A 23,449-nucleotide genomic window follows, 5' to 3' on the forward strand; every position below is an offset into this window, starting at 1 on the left:
CTTTTTTGGCTTTATTCCTTTTCATTATGGCTTCTTTCACTTTATCATTCCACCAAGATGTTCTTTTCTCTCTAACTCTTCTGCTTGTTCTTCCACATATTTTATCTGCGCTACCAACCAGACTTGCCTTAAAATCATTCCATTCTTCATTACCTTTCTTTGTGTTGGTTATTGGTATTTTAGCTCTGATTTCCTCTTGAAACTGCTGTTTGACTTCCAGATCTTTCAATTTCCAGTCTTTAATTTGTGGTTTTTTCTTCTTATTTACTTTAATAATAGGTTTGGTGACTCTTAGGTCTGCAGTGAGGAGTCTATGGTCACTATCAAGGCTCTCACTAAGTACCACTTTTTACATCATGCACCTTTTCTCCACTTGACCTATCTGTGATGATAAGGTCTATCACTGATCTGTACTGACCATCCCAGCTGTATCTCGTTATCTTGTGGCTGTACCGTTTCTGAAACCACGAGTTCTTCACCAGAAGTTGGTTTCATGTACATAGATAGAGCAGTAGTTCACCCTCCTCATTTCTATTACCAAATCCATATGAACCAATAATTCCTTCATAACCTGTCCTATCAGTTCCTACCTGGGCATTAAAATCCCCAATTATCATTTTATCATTATCAATGATGTCCTCTAGTTTCTCTAGGAAGCTTGCTTTTCGGTCATCGCTGGAGCATAAACTTGGATCACAGTTTCAGTTTCTCTAGGCATATTTTAGCTTGGATTAATCTTTCATTGATGAATGAGACATCTGTTACACTATCAATGTCTCTATGGAGTATAAAACCAACTCCATTCCTTGCCACTGCAGGATTACCTCTCCAGTATAATTTATATCCGTCCTCTAACATTCTTGTGTTGCAACCTTTCCATTTGGTTTCACTTAGCCCTAGGATGTGAATATGTCTATGGTTCATTAAATCCGTGATTTCGTTGCATTTTCCTGTTAGAGTCATAACATTTAAGGTTCCGATCCGAGCCTTGTTTCTATGATCGGTTCTTCTTGTGCTTCTTGAATGAACATCGGATATGATGTCGTCATTAGTTCCAAGAGTACTTGAAGTATTGTCGACATTCAGAATATGTTTCTTTCCGAGGCTCATTTTCATTTTGAAAGTAACTGCATTGTACTCCTGTACTGACTTGCTAGGCCTAACGTACTAGAGGATTTTCTTTCAGGGTGGTCTCCCTTAGCCTTTGGCAGTCCCCTGCCTTGCTGCAAGGCAGCAGCTGATAAATTTGTGTGTTATTTCCCACACAAAGGTCTCGTCTTATCAAACCAATAGATGCGAGCAGAGGAGTTTTCCCTTAGAAAGAAGTAAAGAGAACAAACTTGTTGTTTCTTTATGATTGTTTTCAAATAGTAGTTTTCTGAGTTTCTTCAGTACAAATAGCATACAACCATGCAGTTTATAATGTTTTTGATTGTAAAATTTATGATGAGTAGAGTTGAAAATGAGGAATTTTTGTGGCATTTTCATCTTGTGCCAAAAATAGAAAGTACCTCTCTTTTTATACACCATATGTTAGCTTTAGAGCTTGCTCTGGATAATGCTTCCCTGTCACTTTAAATAGGCTGATGAAGATATTTTTTGTTTAAGTTTTTATTATTATTATTATTATTATTATTATTATTATTATTATTATTATTATTATTATTAAAGTAATCTCTTGGAATGGTGGCTTTAATCCTAGGAGTTCAATCAGGCTGGCCTCATCACCAAATCCAAAAGCCGCCGCCTATTACTGCTGAATGATTTGGTGGTTTGTGTTTCTGTGGCACCAAAAGCATCTGATGACTTCAGTGGGAGTGAGCGGCTGAGTCTGAAATGGACTTACCCTGTCTCGGACATTGAGGTACAAATATAAATACATAATAAATGTGAAATTAAAATGCCTTGAGTATTATATCATGTTACAATAGCAACCTGTGGTATAAACATGTATTTCAATTTGTAAATTTTCCTAGTACTCACTTTAGAAGTTCAACAACAGTAGCTGTATTAGATTGCTCCCTGCATGTTCACCTTAGTAGACTGCAAAGCGATTACCTAATTAATATCATACTTACTACAGCAAAAGAACAAGTGACTTTCCCAACCTTAAGATTTAGTTATTTCTTAGGCATTAATGCAAATATTGGATTTTCAGTTACTTAAGTTGGTATTGCATTAAATACCAATTATTTTAATCATAAATAATTTTAATCATGCAGTTTGAAATTGTGTATGTTGACAGAAAGACAGTAAAAGGCAGGGAGTTAATGTGCCGGTAGTGTTTTATTATTCAAGGAGGTGAGTGTGTGATCTTTAGGAATGTGTATTACATCATAAATCAAAGTTCTAGATGGTATCTTGTGTAATAAATCGAGTTTATAGAGTCTAGTTGTAAAGTTGCCCAGAAACCTTCTAATCATGACAAAAAACTTTTTTATTTCAATTATTTTATCCTACATTGATGCAAATTTTTACTAGACTACATGTTCCTGTTCAAAAGTAGTAATTCAACCCCTAATGGGCTGCTTCAGTTTCTGAATCATAAAATAATTATTCCTTTAAATGGGATATTATATATTTTCCACCATTCACTACTTAAAAGGCTAGAATTACTTGACCTTCTTCAGCTGTTAATTAGGATATGTTGTCAAATAGACAGAAACATGTTCTAATATTTGTATGTATATCTTCTTAAGTATTGAATAGTGGAAAATATATAATATTCCATTTAAAGGAATAATTATATTATTATTTAAAGTCAGTACATCAGTTGTACCTTTTGAACCACTCGGTGTAAATGAAATAGACTTAACAGCTTATAGTCTCTGGTCTGGGACCTTGGTTAGCTGGTTTGAGTCCTGTTGGTAGGAAAAAAAAAATCACAATGATAATATTAGCTGGCAGGGTAGGAGAAGTGATATACAATCTGTAATCGCTAGATTGCATGCAGTAAACTTGAATTAAATTCCGAACCTCTCCGCAGTGTTCATATGGAGTGAGAGCATATGCTGCTGTTAATGGTGATTCATTTGTTGGATGGGGACGTTAAGACTTAGACAATACTGGGTTTCACCTTCTCCCTACCTCATCATGATCATCTCATTCCTATATCTGCAGGCCGCCCATGTCCATCAAGCTGAATATGTCCTGGAACTCACCTGACACTGAAAGCCATACGCTAAATAAATAAATAATGAAATAGACATCTTTTTTGGTTTCCTAGAAAATCCTAGACTCTATTCTACTAGAAATACAAGGAACACTCAATATCTGTTGTGGCCATGAAATATTTTTTAACCAGGCTTAGTTTTCTTAATGAGATTAATGGATGTATGTGTATTAATAAGAAAACAAGAAATTTGGAAAATGAGTTGTTGCCTTCATTGCCCCTCCTGTGTTCATGATCACTGGTTAACAAACAGGTGAATTTGGGTTCAAGATGTGAGTGAGGTTAACATTTGCAACTACGTGAATTTGTAGAATTCAAGTTGATGAGCACATGCCATATTCCTTTAAGAACTTCTTGTACTTTATTTTTGTTAGTCCATTACTGTTGATCTGTGATTGTATATTAAGTGAATTGAATGAAGTAATTGTACTTTTTCCTTTACGAATGTTCAGCTTTACTTGTTATTTAGCTGTACATAGTTGACATTTACTCTGAGCCTTTTATTATATCACATACAAGATCTAGTCTTTAGATCAGTTCTTTCCTCCAGGTCTGGCAAGGCTGCCAGTCTTCCTCTTTGAAGGTGAGCTATATTGAAGTCTTGGTGTTGTAATAAAACGTACACATTTGTGCCACTTGTTCTTCAGGAAAGGAAACTTTTTCTTTACTTCCAGTTTTGTTAAAAACATCTAAATAAAGAAATTCCAAGAGAAATCACAAGAAAAGCCCTTGTAAGCTAGATCTCAAATTACCCTTCTTGCTAAAAGATAAGGATTTCTCGTTCCCAACCAGATATGTTGTAAAGACATCGTTTGATTTGGATTTGGATGTTAAGTTATAAATATTATTGGTATTACTGTGATGTTTGTGACTTTTCAGTCATGCTGTACAACCGTTGAAAAATGCGAGAAAGTATAGGGTGGCGTGGACAAGATAATTTGAACATGTTATTGAAACCCATTTTATGAACTTGAGAAATGTGTTGCTAATCTGGAACGTCCATTGCAACTGAAATTCTCACACATTCTGGTTTGAATAGAATGGCTTAACTGTAGGAAATCACAAATTTCAATATTTTCCCATCAGTTAGCATTAGTTGCAAATGATTTTTCATACTGGTAGTTTGTAGTATAATCTTATTGTATGTATGATTATGAAATATATTTATGTGCATCTGCAAAACTGAGTATATTGTTACATTTTTAAAAACTTAAGTTGCTGAGGTAGAAATTAGTATTACAAGGTGTTATATAGACTACATTGGTATATTTTAACAGTAAATTCATTAGGTCTGTTCTTGTAACTGTTAACATCACTATGTAATGTACATCAAGATTGAAAAGAATTACTTGTGCAAATGAGCCTCATGGAATTTACTGTAAATAAGAGGAATGGGCTTCTAATAATTATTATTTTAATATTGATATCAAGTTTTAAGACAGTGTATTCTAGAAACGATCCCATATTTGACAACACTTCATCATTTTTTAAATCTGTAAGTATTTTGGGTCTTGTTTTTGTTTCTCTAATTTTGTTTTGCACGATTGTTTAATAGCAGTAATGTTACTTCCTTTCCATTACCTGCACAATATAATGCGACAATCGTTTATGGATCTGTTTGATTTCAGTAGGCCTACATATATATGAAAGCTTTTTATAAGCATCACATCATTAGAAATTCATTAATATGAGTCTCCTCGAACTAGCTGTACTTATAAACCATAACTAACATGAATTAAATGGAAATAAGCAATTAGTCTGTTTGTTGTTAGGTTGTGGACACCAGTGCATCCCCTACACTGAGCAGACTGCTGACAGCAGGATTAAATCGTGGTGGTAGTCTGAAATCAGATCGCAGTTCAAATTCAGTGGATTCTTCTAATAGTACCATTGGAGTGGATAACCTTTGTGCCGAGATGAATAACCTGATGCATGATTATGAGGTTGTCAGTAGGATTGCAGATCTTGTGTCTACACTGAAAGGCAGCTATAAGGTATGTTCAGTAGAAGAGAGAATGTCTTGCTAATTGTGCATGAGCTAACAAACTTTCAGCTACCATCTAGTATAGTGTACTCCGGATTCTTCGGGCTAATGAAGGGAAGAACCTGTACAAAAAATCGAGAAACACAGAAAATCCAGTTTCATAAAAATGTATTGGCATCAGAAAAGGATACATACAGTAAAATTCTGCTGAAGTGAGTACGAAAGATAGGGAGAACCCTATTGTAATGTCAGGTTTTTCTTTAATGCCCCTCGGAAATTGCTATATCCTTCACTTACAGCAAGAACCCTTTCACTGATTCATCTATTATTACGAGTAAATTAGGGCATGTTATTTTTCTGTTATTGATATTTATAAAATCCATCGTTTATACTGAATACAGCCTGTATTGATCTCTCGCCATGTGTATGAACAGGCCTCTTGCAGACATTCGAAGGTACTGTTGACGTTTAATAATAATGTGGCTGGACAGCATTTGTTAACTTCTCAAAAATTAAGACTGAAGTAAACAATTACAGATTATGAATCTCATTGTTCGTTTTAATTGAACATAAAAATATGTAGTATTGACTAGGGGGATTAGAATAGTTTTTGTACAATTTTGTAAGTATGAAGTAAACGATCATTGAATTTTAATATTAGGTACTGAATTAAATAAGAATGTGATACTTCTCATGATACGGCAGTGTAGATCACTGATATCAGATGTCAGGTTATATACTCTCGCGTGTGGTTAAATTTCAGAAAGCTTATTCCCATGTAAATTTACAGTGAAAAGGTTATCATTACACTACACGGGGCTTGAAATGTGTTTTCATAATACATGCACAGTAAAGTTAGGTTAGGTGACCCTGTTTGAAAAAAAATAATTGTAATGTTACCTTCCACGTCAGGTCAGGTATATCCTGCTACCATATGTGACTGTCTGGCTGAGGGTTGGGCAGCTGTTGCCAAACCTGACAAACTAAGGGAGAACCAATGGCTATGGGCAGAGGAGTTCACCCTTAGGGGGCTTATTGAAGCCATTGTATAGGAAATGACACACACATTCAACTGGAAGCTTCTGCCTTGTAGATGTGGCAGGGGACTGCTAAAGGCTAAGGGAGATAACACTGACAGAAAATCTTCTCTAACGTTAGGCCTAGCAATTCAGTTGCAGAGTTACTGCAATCGCTTTCATCACTTATACGAGCCTCGGATGCAAACAAAGAACTCGGAGTAAACAACAGCACCCGCAGAACCTCGCCAGGTATGATGGCTTACAGCCTGATGATGGGCCAAGCCTTGCGATTGTGCAACAACCTCCGAGAGGACAATGCACTCGAATAGGAACAATCAGTGTACTGAGTTTGACTGGAAAATATGAGGAATTAGTGGACATCATGGAGAGAAGGAAAATATCAATCCTAGGAATGAGTGAAACTAAATGGAAAGGTAAAGGGAAGAAAGAGTTGAGGAAAAACTATACCTTCTACTGGAATGGTAACAACAGAGAGATTACAAATGGAGTAGGATTGATATTGTCTAAGAGGTTAGATGTTACCTATTACAGAGATCCAGTACATCAATGAGAGGATTATAAAGGCAACAGTTCTGATTGGGAAAGAGAAGCTGACACTGGTGCAAGTGTGTGCCCCTCAGACGGGTTGCAGTCAAGATGAAAAGAACAAGTTTCTCGAACACCTAGACGAGACCATTACTGAAGAGAGGGCAGTCATCATCAGGGACCTCAACGCACAGCTCAGGACAGACAGGAATGGCTATGAGAAGGTGATGGGACCACATAGCTGTGGGAGAAGGAAATCAGAAGGGGAACATCTCCTAGACTTCTGCATAAGAAACTGTTTGGTAGTAAAAAACAGTTGGTTCAACAAAAGAGTCAGACACAAGATTACCCGTTACACCTGGGAGCTGGGATGGAAAGATCAAGACGGTTATTGACTATGTCAGTACAGATAAAGAAAGAAGTAAACTTGTGACTAACGTCAAGGTGATTCCAAATGAGAACCTCAATAGTGACCACTTATTAGTTACAGATCTGAAAGACATTAATGTACCAAAGATAACAACCAGGAAATTGCCTAAGGTGTGGGAACTACAACAGATTGGGAAAAGGACAAAATATCAGGACCATATAAGAGGACAACTGTCTTCAGAAGAAGTGGAGAGTGGTGATGCAGAGTGGACAAGATTTAAAAACACCTTGATAAAAGAAGCAATAGAGGTTCGCGGGAAGAAAAGTGTGAGAGTACGGGAAAAAGAGACCCCCCTGATGGAATGAAAGAGTAAGATCCTCAATAAAGGAAAGGAGGAGGAGGAGGAGGAGGAGGATGATTGAGGTTCTCATTTGGAATCACCTTGACATCAGTCACAAGTCTACTTCTTTCTTTATCTGTAATGACATAGTCAATGACTGTCTTGCTTATCCAGCTCCTGCTGGGTTGGGGTATTTATGGCACTTCTCCATCTTCCTTTTTCCTTCCACTATTCTTCTTCCATGATCTTATCCCAGTCTAAATTTCATCTTCTTACGCTTCTCTTCACTGATTCAATCCACCTTGTTCAAGGTCTTCCTCTTGCTCTCTTGCCTCGCACTTTGCCTCCAGCATCTGTCTTGGAATTCTATTCTCCTCCATCCTCTTTACATGTCCAAACCACCTTAGTTTATTCTTTTCAACTCTGTCACTTAGCTTTCCTATGCCAGAACATAGCACAAAAAGAACAAGACAGAGAAATCCAAGCTGAACAGGTGAGGGACAAGGGTAAGATTGGAGACCTCGAGCAAGTTTACCGGGACAAGAAATTGAGGGTTAAAAGAATAGTAGAAGAGGAGAAGATAAAGTGCTGGGAGAAATTTACTCAAAAACTGAAGGAAGACAGCAATTAAAAAAAAAAAAAAAAAAAAAAAAACAAAACTGGACAAGTTTAGGAATGATGTGGTTAGGAAGGAAGCTGGGATTGTTACATCATTGTTAGATCGGGTCAGCATGTCCAGACTGAGGTGGTTTGGGCATGTAATGAGGATGGAGCCAACAAGGACAGTATATGTTAATGTGGAGAGACATGTGACAGGGTAATGGGTGGTGGGAAGACCAAGAACCCACTAGATGGACATCATAAAGATTGCAGATCGGGGAAGGACACTGGAGGACGTCATTAACAACAGAACGTATCTCAATAAGACAGAATGGAAGATGCTCGACGACAGTACCCGGGAGACTGGAACTGTAAAATGATGATGATGATGATGATGATGATGATGATGATGATTGTGACGACTTACCTTCCAATAAAAGATAAGTGGTAAGTAACACTCACCCTTCCCTCTATGGGGTCGAATCTCTGATCATATTACATTCAGCTAGCACACCTCTCCTAATTTACTCCAATCATAACAGATTTCTGTAAGGGAGACTATTCTTTTCACACCAAATGTAACAATGTTCATTGGTTTTTATTTGTTTGTTTGTATTTACTTCAAGCCAGTTGTATAGAGAAGCAGTAAGGGCTGGGTACTGTCGGGTGTCAAGTTTGTTTGGTGAACGTTTGCCAAAGAAGCCTCTGGAGTGATACTATTTTGGAAAAAAAATGGAACTGAACATGCGCGTTTTCTGAGTACTGTATCAGACTTATTTAAATGTAAGAATTTCATTTACTATCTTCCAGTATCAGACTTAGAAAATGCTGTAAGTAACAAGTAAGCATCTATATAGAAAACATCTGCGAAAAGTTTTGAACAAACTGATTGCTGCTTCACACCAATTGTAATGTGTGTACGTCTCTCCCCCACCATATGACTTGTACAAAAGTTGGATATAATGACAATCTGCTATAGTGAGTAAATTTATTGCCTTATGAATTCTCATTATAACGGACTTCTAAACAACACAAGAGAGTTTATTTCAAAAATAACTCAAATTGCCAAAAGCCTACCCTAGTTCACCAACTTTTCCTTTTCTAAGATAAATAATCCACACATAAAGAATCGGGAGTACATTCTTAACAATCAGTCAGTCAATGTCTAAAGGCAATGCCTTGTCGATTCAACCACTTCTTAACAAATTAATAAATCAAGTTATGCTGCATTTTGAGTCTTTAGCACTTGATGTCATGACAGCTTTGTGCAACTAGCAAGAAAATTCGTGAAAGCTGTAATTGGGTTTTTTTTTCTCAAAATACAATTTTCTTAATAGCAACAGTCAATAATTAATATCTTCTAAAGTATTGCAACTAGAAGGATGAACTCTCTTTTTTTTTTTTTTTTACACTAGAACTGCGACAGTTTGGCTCACTCCTAGAACCTTGGCTGGGTCACTTCCTGGCACCAGAATCACTTTCACATGGCTTCTAAGCCACGTTGGGATTGCGGGAAATGAACTTGCGGTTGAAGCTGCAAAGGAAGTGGTACTTTAACCTCCAAGACCTATGAATGTACCTGCTGAAGATATTTGTTCTCAGCTACATTGAACCATCTTGGCATCCTGGGAATCGGAGTGGCTAGCTATCCGAACTCACAACAAGTTGAGAGCAATTAAGAAGACAACTACCATGTGATGGTCCTCTTTCCAGCCTTCATGGAGAGAGGCCAAAGTCTTGTGTAGACTGAGGATTAAGTCATGAACGATCTACACACTCTTATCTCCTGACAGGTGTCGATTTCACCGTGGTCCACATTCTCACAGAGTATGCCGATCTCTCTGGTCTAAGACGGAGCCTTAGCCTGCAGGAAACACTCGAACACACATTAGCCGATGACATGACTACTGCTGATCTTGTTATCCACTTTATGTGTGACAGTGGATTAATTAAGGGTATGTAAATTGAAAGTGTTCTGTTACTCAGGGAACTTGTGTTCCCTTGTGATTCATTAGTGATTTTTCGACTTAATTCAATACTTTTCTTTTTTTGTACTTCGTTCCGAAATTCCTTCATTGAATACATAATTTTGCTTTATTTTAAATTCCTTTTCCACTTAATTTGTTCAGAGAGGATGATTATCTAGTTGTATTTCCTCTTAAAATAAAAATCACCACCACCACCACCACCACCACTTTTTACGTGACTTTCGATTAAGAAATGGAGTTATTGATCACTAAACATTAAATTCTTGAGGATTATAACATATTTATTTAGTATCAAACAGTAAATGAAAACTTACCCCGAAGTATAGGACAAATTTCAAATGTGGGTTGCTGCCTTTACAGTCTGCTGTCACATGAGGGACATTTGTAGTAGTCTTTGGCTGTTCATTTGCTTCAAACAGTTTTTCTGTAGGCAGGACACTTCACAAATTACTTGTTTCCAGTGCAGTTAGTCTTGACGGTGAGTGTGTTTCTCTTGTCTGTCGGGGATTTCTTCAGGAACGTTAGCTAATGTTTACCACCCTCCTGCTGCATAAGTTTCAGCTACTTCCTCTTCCTACTGCAGAATGAGTTCTCTACACTTACGTTTAGTTTTGTGTAGTGCATTGTACATCGCCCACAAAGTTATTCCTGCCAAATCCAATAAATTGTAAAAAGTGTGAATTGGCCATTGCCTGGATGGTGTTTTTGCTGAGTACTTACAGGACATTTGATTAACCATATCAACTCCATATTCAGATCCATTATAAAAAGTTGCAGTGTCTGGTTTCTTCTTTTCATCACTCTCAATTTAAACATCTGGTGCATAGTACTTAGAACGAGAACATTTTTGTTCATTAATAGTGTAGCATCATTGGTCTTCAGCATTGCTGTGGTATACAACTTTTCCTTTGCCTCTTTTTTTTTTGACAAAGACTGGCAGGAGCTCTGTTCATAGTACCGACAAGGGTAATTGAATTGGTTAGAGACAAGGAGGTAAAGAAACTGTTGCATGTGGTATTTCTTCCTTTGTACATGTAAGATCCCATCAGTTTCTTTACCACAAAGTCACCAAGGCATTTACAATTGAGGCTAGTGCCATCCCTTCCAAGATAAGGGAAAGCATCCACGACATACTTCAACATACTTCTGTAGTTATCCATCTGGTTTTGAGGCCATGAACTGTGTAAATCTGCAGTTACGTTTAGAAGAAAAGAGTTGCTCATCAGTAATTATATATGGCACTGGTGTGTAGCTACATTGTGTGTTTGCAATGAAATTGTATCAAATCAAACTTATCTTATGTTGTCCTTTTGGATCTTGTAGATTTAACATCAAATCTCAAAAATCACATTATTTCTCCGAATCTGTCACGTGCCATCGTTGCCTTTGCAAAAGGAACATCCCACTTCACTGACCATAGCCAATCCAGTTCTAATCTCTTCACTCCTATGGCACCACGGATGTACAGTATTCTAAAAATGCTTCTATTTCTTCAATTTTCAAATCCTCTGTCTCAGTTGACGCCACAGTATCTTTCAGCATTTTGTCAGTGATCATCGGACACCAGGCACAGATACAAGTCTCATTCACGTTGTATTTTACATGTGGAGTGAGGCCATGGTGATCTTTGTAAACATTGTGGTGTGAATGTCGACCAACTATGGCATCATTCACTGCCCCAACTATCCAGGTCATTGTATCTGAGGCAGTATCTGAATTAATGTGTTTCTTCATCAGACGTAATGTTCAAAGGTTCATCCTCCAATTCATGGTCCGAAATGTTATTTAGGTTGTTAATAATATCTTGCTCTTTCATAAAAATAGTTTTGTTGCTCCTACAACTTGCTAGAAAAGTTGCACATTGATACTGTACTGACACAGGGTGCAATTGTTGAGGAAGTAGGAAGAAACAAGACACATAAAATATAAAGTTGAACAAACTGATATATTGCTATCACTGATGGGTTAAATTTGACCCAGTCACGGTTCTAGGTATATGCAGATTTTTCTCTTAATGGGTTGTCCCCCAGAAATATGAAATTACGTGTGGAGGTTTATTACAGTTATTGATGAAAAGTTATAAAAATTAAGGATCCCAAGTAAAATAAAAAGAACAATATAAACGAAAGAATTAGTGAATATTCCAGTAAAGACCCAGCCACGGTTCTAGTGTTAAAATGCTCAATCTATATATATAAAATAGCTTGTCCTGACTGACTGACTGACTGACTGACTGACTGATTCATCATCGCCGAGCCAAAACTACTGGACATAATGAAATGAAATTTTGGGGATACATTCATATTAAGATGTAGGTGCTCGCTAAGAGAGGATTTTTGGATTTTCCGTTGCTAAGGGGGTGAAAACGGGGGGTGAAGTTTTAAAATGAGTGCACCTATATCTCAAAACTTTAAAAGTTTACAAATGTAAAAATTGGTATTTAGAATCTTCTTTGAAAATAAGGAAACACGTATTTTTTTGTTTTCAGAAAATCCCAATAGGAGGGGTGAAAAAGGGTGAAAATGGGGGAAAATGTGTTGAATGCCTTTAATCAGGATACCGGTACTTATATCTCAGAAACTGAAGATATTACAGACCTGAAAATTGGCACTTTTGATCTCTTTTAAAAATAAAGAAACACGTATTTTTTTGTTTTTGGAAAATCTAATTAATGGGAGGGTGAAAAGAGGGTGAATTTTTAAAATTAGTGAATCTATATCTCCAAACTTTTAAAGTTTGCAGATGTAAAAATTGGTATTTAGAATCTTCATTAAAAATAAAGAAACACGTACTTTTTTGTTTTCGGAAAATCGCAATAGGAGGTTGAAAAGGGGTGAAAAAGGGGTTGAATGCCTTTAATGAGGCTACTTATATCTCAGAAACTGAAGATATTATAGACCTGAAAATTGGTGTTTGGGATCTCCTTTAAAAATAAAGAAACACGTATTTTTTTGTTTCTGGAAAACCCAATTAAGGGGGTAAAAAAGGGGTAATATTTTAAAATGAGTGTATTTATATCTCAATACTTTTAAAGGTTATAGGTGTAAAAATAGGTATTTAGAATCTCCATTAAATGTAAAGGAACACGTATATTTTGTTTTCAGAAAATCCTAATAGGAAGGGTGGAAAAGGTTGAAAAAAGGGTCGAATGCATTTCATGAGTCTACTTATATTTCAGAACCTGAAGATATTACAGACCTGAAAATTGGTGTTGGGGATCTCCTTTAAAAATAAATAAACACGTATTTTTTGTTTGTGGAAAATACAATTAATGGGGGGGGGGGGGTGAAAAGGGGGTGATTTTTTAAAATGAGTGTATCTATATCTCAAAACTTTTTAAGTTTATAGATGTAAAAATTGGTATTTAGAATCTCCTTTATAAATAAGGAAACACGTATTCTTTTGTTTTCGGAAAATCCCAATGGGAAGGGTGTAAAAGGGTGAATAATGGGTTGAATGCCTTTCATGAGGATACTTATATTTCTGAAAATGAAGATATTGCAGACCTGAAAATTGGTATTTTGGATCTACTTTAAAAGTAAAGAAACGGGTATTTTTTCGTTTTTGGAAAATCCAAATATTGGGAGGTGAAAACGGGGGTGAATTTTTTAAAATGAGTGTGTCTACATCTAAAAACTTTAAAATTTACAGATGTAAAAATTGGTGGTTAGAATCTCCTCTAAAAATAAAGGAACACGTATTTTTTTGTTTCCAGTAAGTCCTAATAGGAGGGGTGTAAAAGGGTGAAAAATGGGTTGAATGCCTTTAATGAGGATGCACATATCTCAGAAACGAAAGATATTACAGAACTGATAATTCGCATATGGGATCTCCTTTAAAAATAAAGAAACACATATTTTTTAGTTTTTGGAAAAGCCAATTAATGGCGGTTAAACAGGAGTGACAAATTGGGGTGAATTTTTTGAAAGACTATACCTACAGAATATCTTGGAATCGTAAAATGTTACAGACGTAAAAAGTGGGTGTAAATCTCCTGTAAATGTAAAGAAATATAGGTTATTTGTTTTTGGAAACTCTACTTAAGGGGAACCCAAAAGGGGTGAAATTTAAAAATGAGAATTTTTACGGATATCTAAAAAACTTAACATGTTACAGAAGTGAAAAATGGTATTTTTTATCTCTGTTAAACATAAAGAAAAGTGTATTTTTAGTTTTCGGAAATACCACTTGGGTGGAGGGGGGGGGGTAAAAGTGACTGAAAATGGTGATGAATTCTTTTAATTAGGCTACTGATATCTCAAAAATGAAGATGTTACAGAAGTGAAATTTGATATTTGCAATCTGCTTTAAAAGTAAAGAAACACGTATTCTCGGAAAAACCAATGAAGGGGGGGGGGGGGGGGGGAGGGTGAAAGAATTGAAACATTAGTTGACTTAATTGTATGAGAATACATACATCTAATACTAAAGTTGTTACAGACGTGAAAATTCGTATTTGGATCTCTTTTAAAAACAAAGGAAAAGGCGTTTTGGTGGGGAAACATCTTGGAGGGCGGGAGTGTAAAGGAGTTGAATTCCTTTCATGAGGACACATAAATCAAAAACTGAAGAAGTTAGAGTCGTGATAATTGGTATTTAGAAGATCCTTTACTATTAAAGAAACAAGTATTTTTTTGCGGGAAAATTCATTTAGGGGGAGGAGAGATTATTGTGAAATGAAGTGAAAAAAAGTAAATTATTTTTATGTGGATACTTATATCTCAAAACTGAAGGTAATAGACGTGAACATTGGTGTTTGGAATCTCCCTTAAACATAAAGAAACAAGCATCCTTTTAATTCTTTTTCGGGGGGGGGGGGGGGGGTGGCTGTAAATAAACTTAACGGCGGTGGGGTATAGAAGGAGGTGGTCTCACACCAATTGATTTTACTGTTATTAATGTACTTATAAGGATCCTCCGTTGCTCAGGCGGCAGCGCGCCGGCCTCTCACAGCTGGGTTCCGTGGTTCAAATCCCGGTCACTCCATGTGGCATTCGTGCTGGTCAAAACGGAGGCGGGACAGGTTTTTCTCCGGATACTCCGGTTTTCCCTGTCATCAGCCATTCCAGCAACACATAATAATAATAATAATAATAATAATAATAATAATAATAATAATAATAATAATAATATTCCGGACCGTCGTCAAATTGCGGACTGCGATGGAAACGGCTCCTGGACGGGTAATGACTAAGAATGCAGTCCGGTCGCGGGTTCAGTGCCGCCAAGGCACCCAGTATGACAGCACGCCGGATCTCCTGAAGGATTATATCCGTATTAAAAATATTATAGGAAAAGGTGGCAAAGATTTACGGACCCAACTGACCTGGAAGAATACCTGAGCCTAACCAGGGAAGTACGAAATCGATTGCTGGAAAGGAAGATTTAAAAATGGGAGGAAACGTGCCGTAAATTAATAGATCGGGAATTTTGGTGGATTCTCGCAGAGAACGAGTCAGATCGCGAATTTCGGCGGATTATATATCTAAAACAATAAGCATTCAATTATAAATTTCAGTATAATACCGTAGCGAAGCACGGGTATCTTGCTAGTATCTTATAAATATAAAATTTATAATTTCCAATAATGGACCATTTATATTGGAATTATTACAGTATCTTATGTCAATTTAAGAACGACAAAAATTCAACTTTAGGTTCTTTTCTACACAACAGGTTACACATGTAAAGGAGATATGTATTTGACTCTGTCAATTACAACTGTAGGTTATTCTATTCTGTATTAACAATTTGACCCCCCTCTCCTGCCTCTCTTTCTCAAAAGCCTTAGGTGAGTGGTTGGATCCTAGGACCATGATGACCTTCAGTATCCATACGAATCATGATTTTCAGCAGGATAGTGTGTTTTCTATCCTATCCTGGAACACATTTCCCAGCTCTATGTCCCATTAATTCATCAGTAATGATACTGACAATAAGACCTCATTCTCACATTGGACCTGTCATAATGTCTCTAGCTTCTAAATAAAACAACTGGAATCTATAACTAGTTTTAGAGGATAAATTCTGTTAAAGCAGTTATTAGGTATAAGGCAAATATGCCTACCTTCAGAAATTTGAACATTAATTCCCCATTCTCATGAAAAGTACTTTAACAAATTCATTTACTCTCAGTTGCTGAGTTCTACGGCCGAGATGTTTACCTTTCCGCTTGACTAAAGATCCCAGCAACGAACAGTATGACACCTCACACTGGAGGAAATCACAGAAGCAGGTCTCTTAGTTACAACTGGAATGTATTCTTCCAGGCGCTTGTTGTTAGGCCCCTTTTAAACAACAAGCATCATCATGTATTTTTCCGTGCAAGGTCATAGTTGAGTGACTTTAAATAACCAATTGATTTTATTTTCAGGATCTGACTGTCGAGAACATTCGTCGCATCTTAAATACAATTCAGAGTTCAATCCAGCAGAAGGATGAAGAAATGGCATGGGTTGACTCGTGCTGCCTGCAGCTTGCTGTACGTGGCAAATCCAACAAAGAAGAGACATATACATTCCAAACAGATAATCCTTCTGTTAAAAAGGAATGGATAACAGGTACTAGAATAGTTAAGGTGGAATTAATTACGATGTTTACAAGCATTTCTGTTATGAGCAGCTGTTTAAAAATATGCACCAGGAAGCTTATAGCCACTAATAATGTAGTTGGATCAAATGTAAGCTTATTTCTTCCTAGGGTATATATTCATATTTCTGCTAAGTACTTCTGAAGGAGAAAGACTATGTGAATTATATAGAGGAAAAATTAAGAATCTACCTTATCAGATATTTCTAAGGTAGAAGATATTTTAGAATCTTCCACATTTAATGGAATAAGGCTCCCTTGTAGTTGTGCTATCACTTTCCCTCTAAAATAGTGTCATAATTTAAATTCCTTTCGCTGGACCACCTTTCTATAAACTATGTATGGAATTTACACTGTTGTTGCAGATGGCATAAAATATGTCTTGTAGCATTTCCTACCTGAAGTCCTATATCACTTTTCTTTCTTTCTTTCTTTCTTTCTTTCTTTCTTTCTTTCTTGTCTTCATCTGATGGATCAGAAGTTTGTTTTTCACACTCCAGATTCCCTTTTAGCACTTTTTAAAAAAAAAAATTAAATTTTTCATCCTTGAGAAACTAATTTCTTTCTCTCTTTGCATAGCGTTTGTCCTTCCTCATGTGTTTTAAGCTTCCGATACAGAAAGAGTTTTGAATAGCCTTGATCTCTCTTTTCATCATTCTTAAGTTCTCATAGGCCTTTCCTATCCCATCGTCGCCATAAGACCTATTTGTTTTGGTGTGACATAAAGCAAGATTGAAAAAAATGGAATTACTTTGGTATTGACGAACATTTGACCAGCTTGGTTGTCAGTCATCATGTTTCAAACTTTACATCTCAACTGTACCATGCTGAGATTGATGCTTTCATGATCCAGAATAATAGATACAATATTCTTTGAATTTATGCTGTATGAAAGAGATAAACTGCAGGTGAACTGTTCATTTCACAAAGCCTTTGCTCCTCTTCCTCAGAAGTAATCTCAACAAACCAGAACTGTTCTAATACTATTGATGAAGTAGTACTCTTGTTCATCACCAGATGGCTCACAGTGGTCTGTCATATTCGTAGAATTATTTTTTCACCAAGCATGATGTTTTCTTGACCATAAGTTAGAAAAATAGAAAATAACAAGGTTATCTTTTTTTTTTTTTTTTTTTTGACAATTTGTTTTACATCGTACCGACACAGATAGGTCTTATGGTGACGAGATAGGAAAGGTCTGGGAGTGGGAAGGAAGCGGCCATGGCCTTAAGTAAGGTATAGCCCGTTGCCTACGCTATAATACAAGGCCTTGAAATGCACTCATGGAAACGGGTGGGATCCTAGTTCACCATTCAGCTGCTAGGATTGCTTCCTTGCCCCCTTGTATTCACATGGCCGTATACTGTATGTCAATAAGTAAATTATATCCTAAATAAAAAAAACTGAATATTTTTGCGAGTATTGACAGTACTTTATTTATAGAGCTGTGCTGCATTGGCTTGGATATGTCATTGAAGTTTCAAAACTTTCCTTTTGAGGGGCTTCTTATCAAGTTTCAACACTTTCTCTCTTCTACTTGAGTGACTCGAAGCAATGTTGTCTAATAGAGGTCTCAGAAATTTTCATAGTAAAAGGGAGGTGGTTTGTCGTCTTTAAACTTTCTACACTTAATTTCACTGCTGAACATGTCTTTCGAGAAAAAAAAAAAGTACACCTTTTTGTAACTCTCTTCGGGGCAAGTACTGCGTAGTGGAGGTGATAAATTCCATCGTTCACTGCAGAAGTGCCACAGACGATGATTTTAGGTATCTGAGGGCTCCTCGATCTTGAAAACGAATAAGACACAATGTTGGACTTGAGTAGCTGGAGAAGAGAGATGTTCTAAACAGCCTTTACAGTCTGTTTGTTCTTTTGCCACACGAACCATAATGTCATTGTATTCTGCTTGATGCCTTAGATAACTGAAGAAGAGCTCTATGTCATCGCTTGTTAGGTTCTTCGTCAGTGCATAATGCAAATGTATACTTACGAGGTATTTTACGCAGGTCACAGTGGATTGGGTAGTCAAGATCTATGCCTGATATATTTTCCTCATGACTGTTTTTTACTTTCTCTGAATGCATTAGAATTCTTAATATATGACAGGAAATCATTATTTAACCAACTGAGATGTTCATCTTCAGTACTAAAAGATGCTCGTTTGTTCTCATTCCTGGAATATGTCCCACGTGAGGTGTTCCAGATCTCATGTGCATCGAAGAATTTCATAAAATGCTCCATAAAACAATAATGGTTTATTTTAAACTGTATTTAATGCTCTTGGGACAAACCACCTCCATACTTTTCAAACCAGAGATTGTTTCAGGGGAAAATACAATATTTTTAGCTCTTGCTACATTCATTTTCTCCAAATTTGTTGGACAAATTATTTTTCTGGTTGGTTTCCCATACCTGCCAACCCTTCCGATTTACCCGGAAACTTTCTGGTTTTAACTCATTCTTCCGATTTTCCGATTTATTTTTACTTCCGATTTTTTACTAATATAAACTCTAGTACGACCAATACTCTTCCTCTAGAATAAAGGATAAGTTCTTATGTGCTTGTGTAATTTACGAAACCTCATTTTCAAGCGTATTTATTTGATACTTTATTTCGTGAGTCTTTCTTCCGTTGCCTTCATGTATCATGTTTCCCGTTCACCACAGCAACGTGTGTGCTTGATTCAGCTGGGGATTCGGGGCGGTGATTGTCCTGCAAGCAAGCGGGCGCTAACAACTCAGTTAATCGGAACGAAAGAATGAGTTTGTTATTGTGTTGTTCGCGCACTGTTGACATTGTTTCTGTGCATAGTTTTGTCGGAGTTTAGGCCACATGTTTTTTCTTGCATTTCTATGCTTTCTCCCTCTGTCAAAGTCGCATGTTAATAATGTATGGGACATATTTAATTGTTTTGTGTGTGGTAGTTTCGCGTATTTAAGTGCATAATTTTAATGAGTTGAATATTTTTAAGGGGGTTGTGTCGGTGACAGTTTCTGGCGTTTTCTTTTCTCGTTTTGGCCAAAATATATAACAAAAGTTACCTCCAAGTGTTCAGAGATATCTATAAATTTCCATCCATTTTACAGTCTGATAAAGGAAACTACCGCATTTTCTCGCGTAACTAACGTCCTTGCATAATTTACGCATCCCAATATTTTTGGGTCCAAAGTGGAGAAAGATGATTACGTATTTGACGTAACCACAACTTCGAACATCCATCACTTAGCTCCAGATGTGTTTCAAAATAAAGATGTCAACTACTCAAGTAGCAGGCTTCCTATTGCGAAAGCGGGCATTCCAAACACAGGGCAACGTGCTGTTATTAGTCGTCAGGAAATCCCACTGCACTAGTTTCACAAGTGTTTCGGGTACGGGACATTCTGTGATCTCAAAATTGTTTGTCAGTCCACAGTATTGGAGTAATACTGCGTCATACAAACTCGCGGTGATCAGTTACGCCGAAACATAGGGAATGGAGCAGCGGGCAGCAAGTATTCAGTGTCCAAATGAAACGTGCGCTACCGCAGTAACAGAAGTGCACTTCAAGTGGCTAAGTCTCGCAAAGCTTTTTGCGGACCAAAAAGCGGCAAGTTTCCGCATGTAGAGGATTATCTGCTTAAATATATGATTTTGTTACGTGATGTTGGATAAGCTGTTTCTCACGAAATGCTGTATTTTAAAGAATGAGAAATAGTCGCGGCACATGGAATCAGTGTCTCCGATTTTAAGGTTAGCTGAGGCTTGATTAATTTTATGAAGAGAAATGGACTTTCTCTTCGATGAAGAACAACGTTATGCACAAAAAAATGACGAATGATTTCAACCATTTTCATCGCTTTGTGATTGAGAAGGAATATTTAATCTCCCTTATAGGAACCGCAGGTCGGACGCCAATCAGTTTCCATATGCCACAAAGTCAAACAGTCGATAAGAAAGGAACATACAGTGTTATCGCACGCGCTACCGGAAGCAAAAAACAATGATGTACCGGTACAGCAATGCTTGCTGTAACAGCTGATGGCAGAAAGATTGCACCTTACATTGTTCTAAAACGAAAAACCATGCCTAAAGCAAAATTTCCATGAGTGATCCACGTTCGTATTCAAGAAAAGGGGTGAATGGACACGTCACTCGTACAAGATTGGATACGAATGGTTTGGGATAATGTAGCAGGGTCCCTCCTTCGATGCCCGGCCCTTCTCGTATTGTATTGGACAGTTTTCTTTCTTGCCGGTATATCATTCAGGTCGTATTGTCAGCTCGTAATGAGAAGAATATTTTCTAGTGTTGGTACTTCAAACCCACGTGTCTAACTTACCTGATATACCCTATTTGACTTTTCAGAAAAAGAAATATCTCACGCTGGAATTTTACGTCAAATGACGATAACCGCAAATGAGTTGAACAGTTGTATTTATATTATATTTGATGTATCTTTAAATGTAAATGAATTGTAAATAATTTGCAAGGATATGAATTCCTTGAATAATTTACGCATCCAAAGTTTTCGCCTGTATTTTTCGTCAAAAATGTGCATTAATTACGCGAGAAAATACGATATTATGCATTTTGTTGTGTGTGTCGGTGTGACATAAATATTATTATTTGTATATAAGTGTCACTGAGAATGATGGGTACATTTTCTTGTAACCATTTTTATGTTTTCTTAGATTAAGATTTTAAATTTAATGGCCAGTTCGCATTGTAACTGTAGATATGTATGCCTTTTATCCTGACCTTTTTCACGTAGATTGTGGTGGAATATATGCGATGAAATCGAAGAATTTAAAAAATCTTCCTGTTTTTGGTTTCTAAAAGTTGGCAGGTATGGTTTCCTAATTTTAGATTTCTGAGTTTGAAGAGGCCTCTCAAATGATCGCCGGTCACGGTAGCATTGTTTACAAAAAAGTCCAGTGACAAATTTTGGGATCGGCCAATTCTTATGTCGTAACTCGGATCAATACTTAGGAACAGAGGCCTAATTTCATCAGATGGAAGTTATATCTCATGCGTAATACTTCCTCTATATAATGTTTCGGACATTGAACATTCACTGGAAACTTGTGAAATGAAATTCCATTACCTTTAATTTCTCATGATTAAACCATGACTGGAACTGCGGATGCTTAACATCAGACGAATACATAATACATTCACACCAACTTGGTTAATAAACATGTTTAAAGGCGCGAACCTGGTAGTCAGGGGGCAAGAAAGTGATCCTAGCGGCCCAGCATTGAACTTCAGTGTGACCACTTCGATAGCGTTTTGCGGGCTCTATTTCCAGGCCTTGTATTATAATGTAGGCAACGGTATAGCCCCAGCATTTGCCTGGTGTGAAAATGGGAAACCACGGTAAACCATATTCAGGGCTGCCAACAGTGGGGCTCGAACCCGCTATCTCCCAGATGCACGCCCCTAACCACACGGCCAACTCACCCGGCAACAAAGTTGTCATCCTGGTTGCAAAAATGACAACACTTCCTGGAACACGGCTATCCCTTCTGAAGCAATGAGTTTTTTGTATGGCCAGGTTATTATACATGGTTAGTCTGAGGTATTCTTCTTCAGTATTCCTGCTCCTATAATTCTGTGTGTGTTTTGGGAGTAAGGTGACAAGCTGCTTGACTATGCTGGATGTTCCAAGCTGTCAGTGGAGAAATGGCGTGTAATGACATTAGTAGACGATTAAACATGTGCGGAGCTTTTACAGGTGGGAAAGATCATGATATGAAGCTAAAGTTGGAATTCAAGAGGGCAGATTGAGTCAAATATTCATTTATAGTAAGAGGAGTTAGGGAATGGAATAATTTATCAAGGGAAATGTTTTATAAATTTCTAAGTTTTGAAATCATTTAAGAAAGACTAGTTAAACAATTGATATTACACACGATAAATTTCATATTTGAGCTCATATTACAAGTGTTCTGTTGACCATATTGAAGTTCAATTATTAAATGTTAAACATCAATTTATTGAAACCACCTATTCAATACTGGTTGAGTCTTTACGACTATAACAATGTCATTACATTAAGTTTGAGTATGGTACATGTTTCGCCTGGCATTGAGGCATCATCGCCCATTAATTCTATCTCCAAGTCAGAACTCTGAGTGGATGCTATTTTAGGATTAATCATAGTCAATATAATTTATATAACAGTGCAAAGGAGTGATCAAGCCGTCCATGTTTTAAAGTTCTAATGTGACATTCGACTCATGTTCACATTTAATGGAAATATATTGACTGTTAACTTTCATAATGTCGGTAATGAGAATGGTTTGATGCAATTGGGATTAATCATCTGTACATTTTTACAACTTATTGGAGATTAACATGTGCTAGAACTATTCTTAAAAACTATTTTTACACAATTTACATAATATATTCAAACTTATGGTACATTTTGCAACTGAACTGGTCGAACTTGTCTTGAAGTTTCAATGGGATGTCTTACTCATATCCTGTTACATGGAGAAAATGCTGATACTGGGATAGCATTGTAGTCTATTGAAGTCGTAGCATTTAAATATTCTTTATATATTTGTAGGAAATTGAAACATGTTCAGCTTATATGGTTTTTTTGGGGAGGTCTAAATATTCTATAGATCAGCATCACTTCTTAGAAGATTGAGCATCAATATTTGTGCCTTATAGTGGAATGGCAAGAATGCTGTTGGAGAGTTTAATCAAGATTTGTTAGATAACAGATTAATACATGACTGTATAAACTTGTTGTATGTTGTTTTGTTGTGGAGCTTTTTTGAGGTTATTCAGTGTAAGGTTGAAGAGCAATTCACTGGATTCTGGATGTAGTGTGTGGCTGGTGGGTGTGTTGAAG

At 36.8% G+C, this 23,449-nt stretch overlaps 1 protein-coding gene across 1 annotated transcript in view; it reads left to right on the forward strand.

Annotated features, from left to right (window-relative positions):
- LOC136858248 (rho guanine nucleotide exchange factor 10-like protein) overlaps window positions 1–23,449 on the forward strand; it is a 409,267-nt gene that overhangs the window by 346,534 nt on the left and 39,284 nt on the right. Inside the window, exons 8-10 of the mRNA XM_067137648.2 lie at window positions 1,703–1,864; window positions 4,945–5,166; window positions 16,393–16,579. Coding sequence (XP_066993749.2) covers window positions 1,703–1,864; window positions 4,945–5,166; window positions 16,393–16,579 — 571 coding nt within the window. The remainder of the gene's footprint in view (window positions 1–1,702; window positions 1,865–4,944; window positions 5,167–16,392; window positions 16,580–23,449) is intronic.

This window comes from Anabrus simplex, chromosome 1, assembly GCF_040414725.1.
Source record: "Anabrus simplex isolate iqAnaSimp1 chromosome 1, ASM4041472v1, whole genome shotgun sequence".
NCBI lineage: Eukaryota > Metazoa > Arthropoda > Insecta > Orthoptera > Tettigoniidae > Anabrus > Anabrus simplex.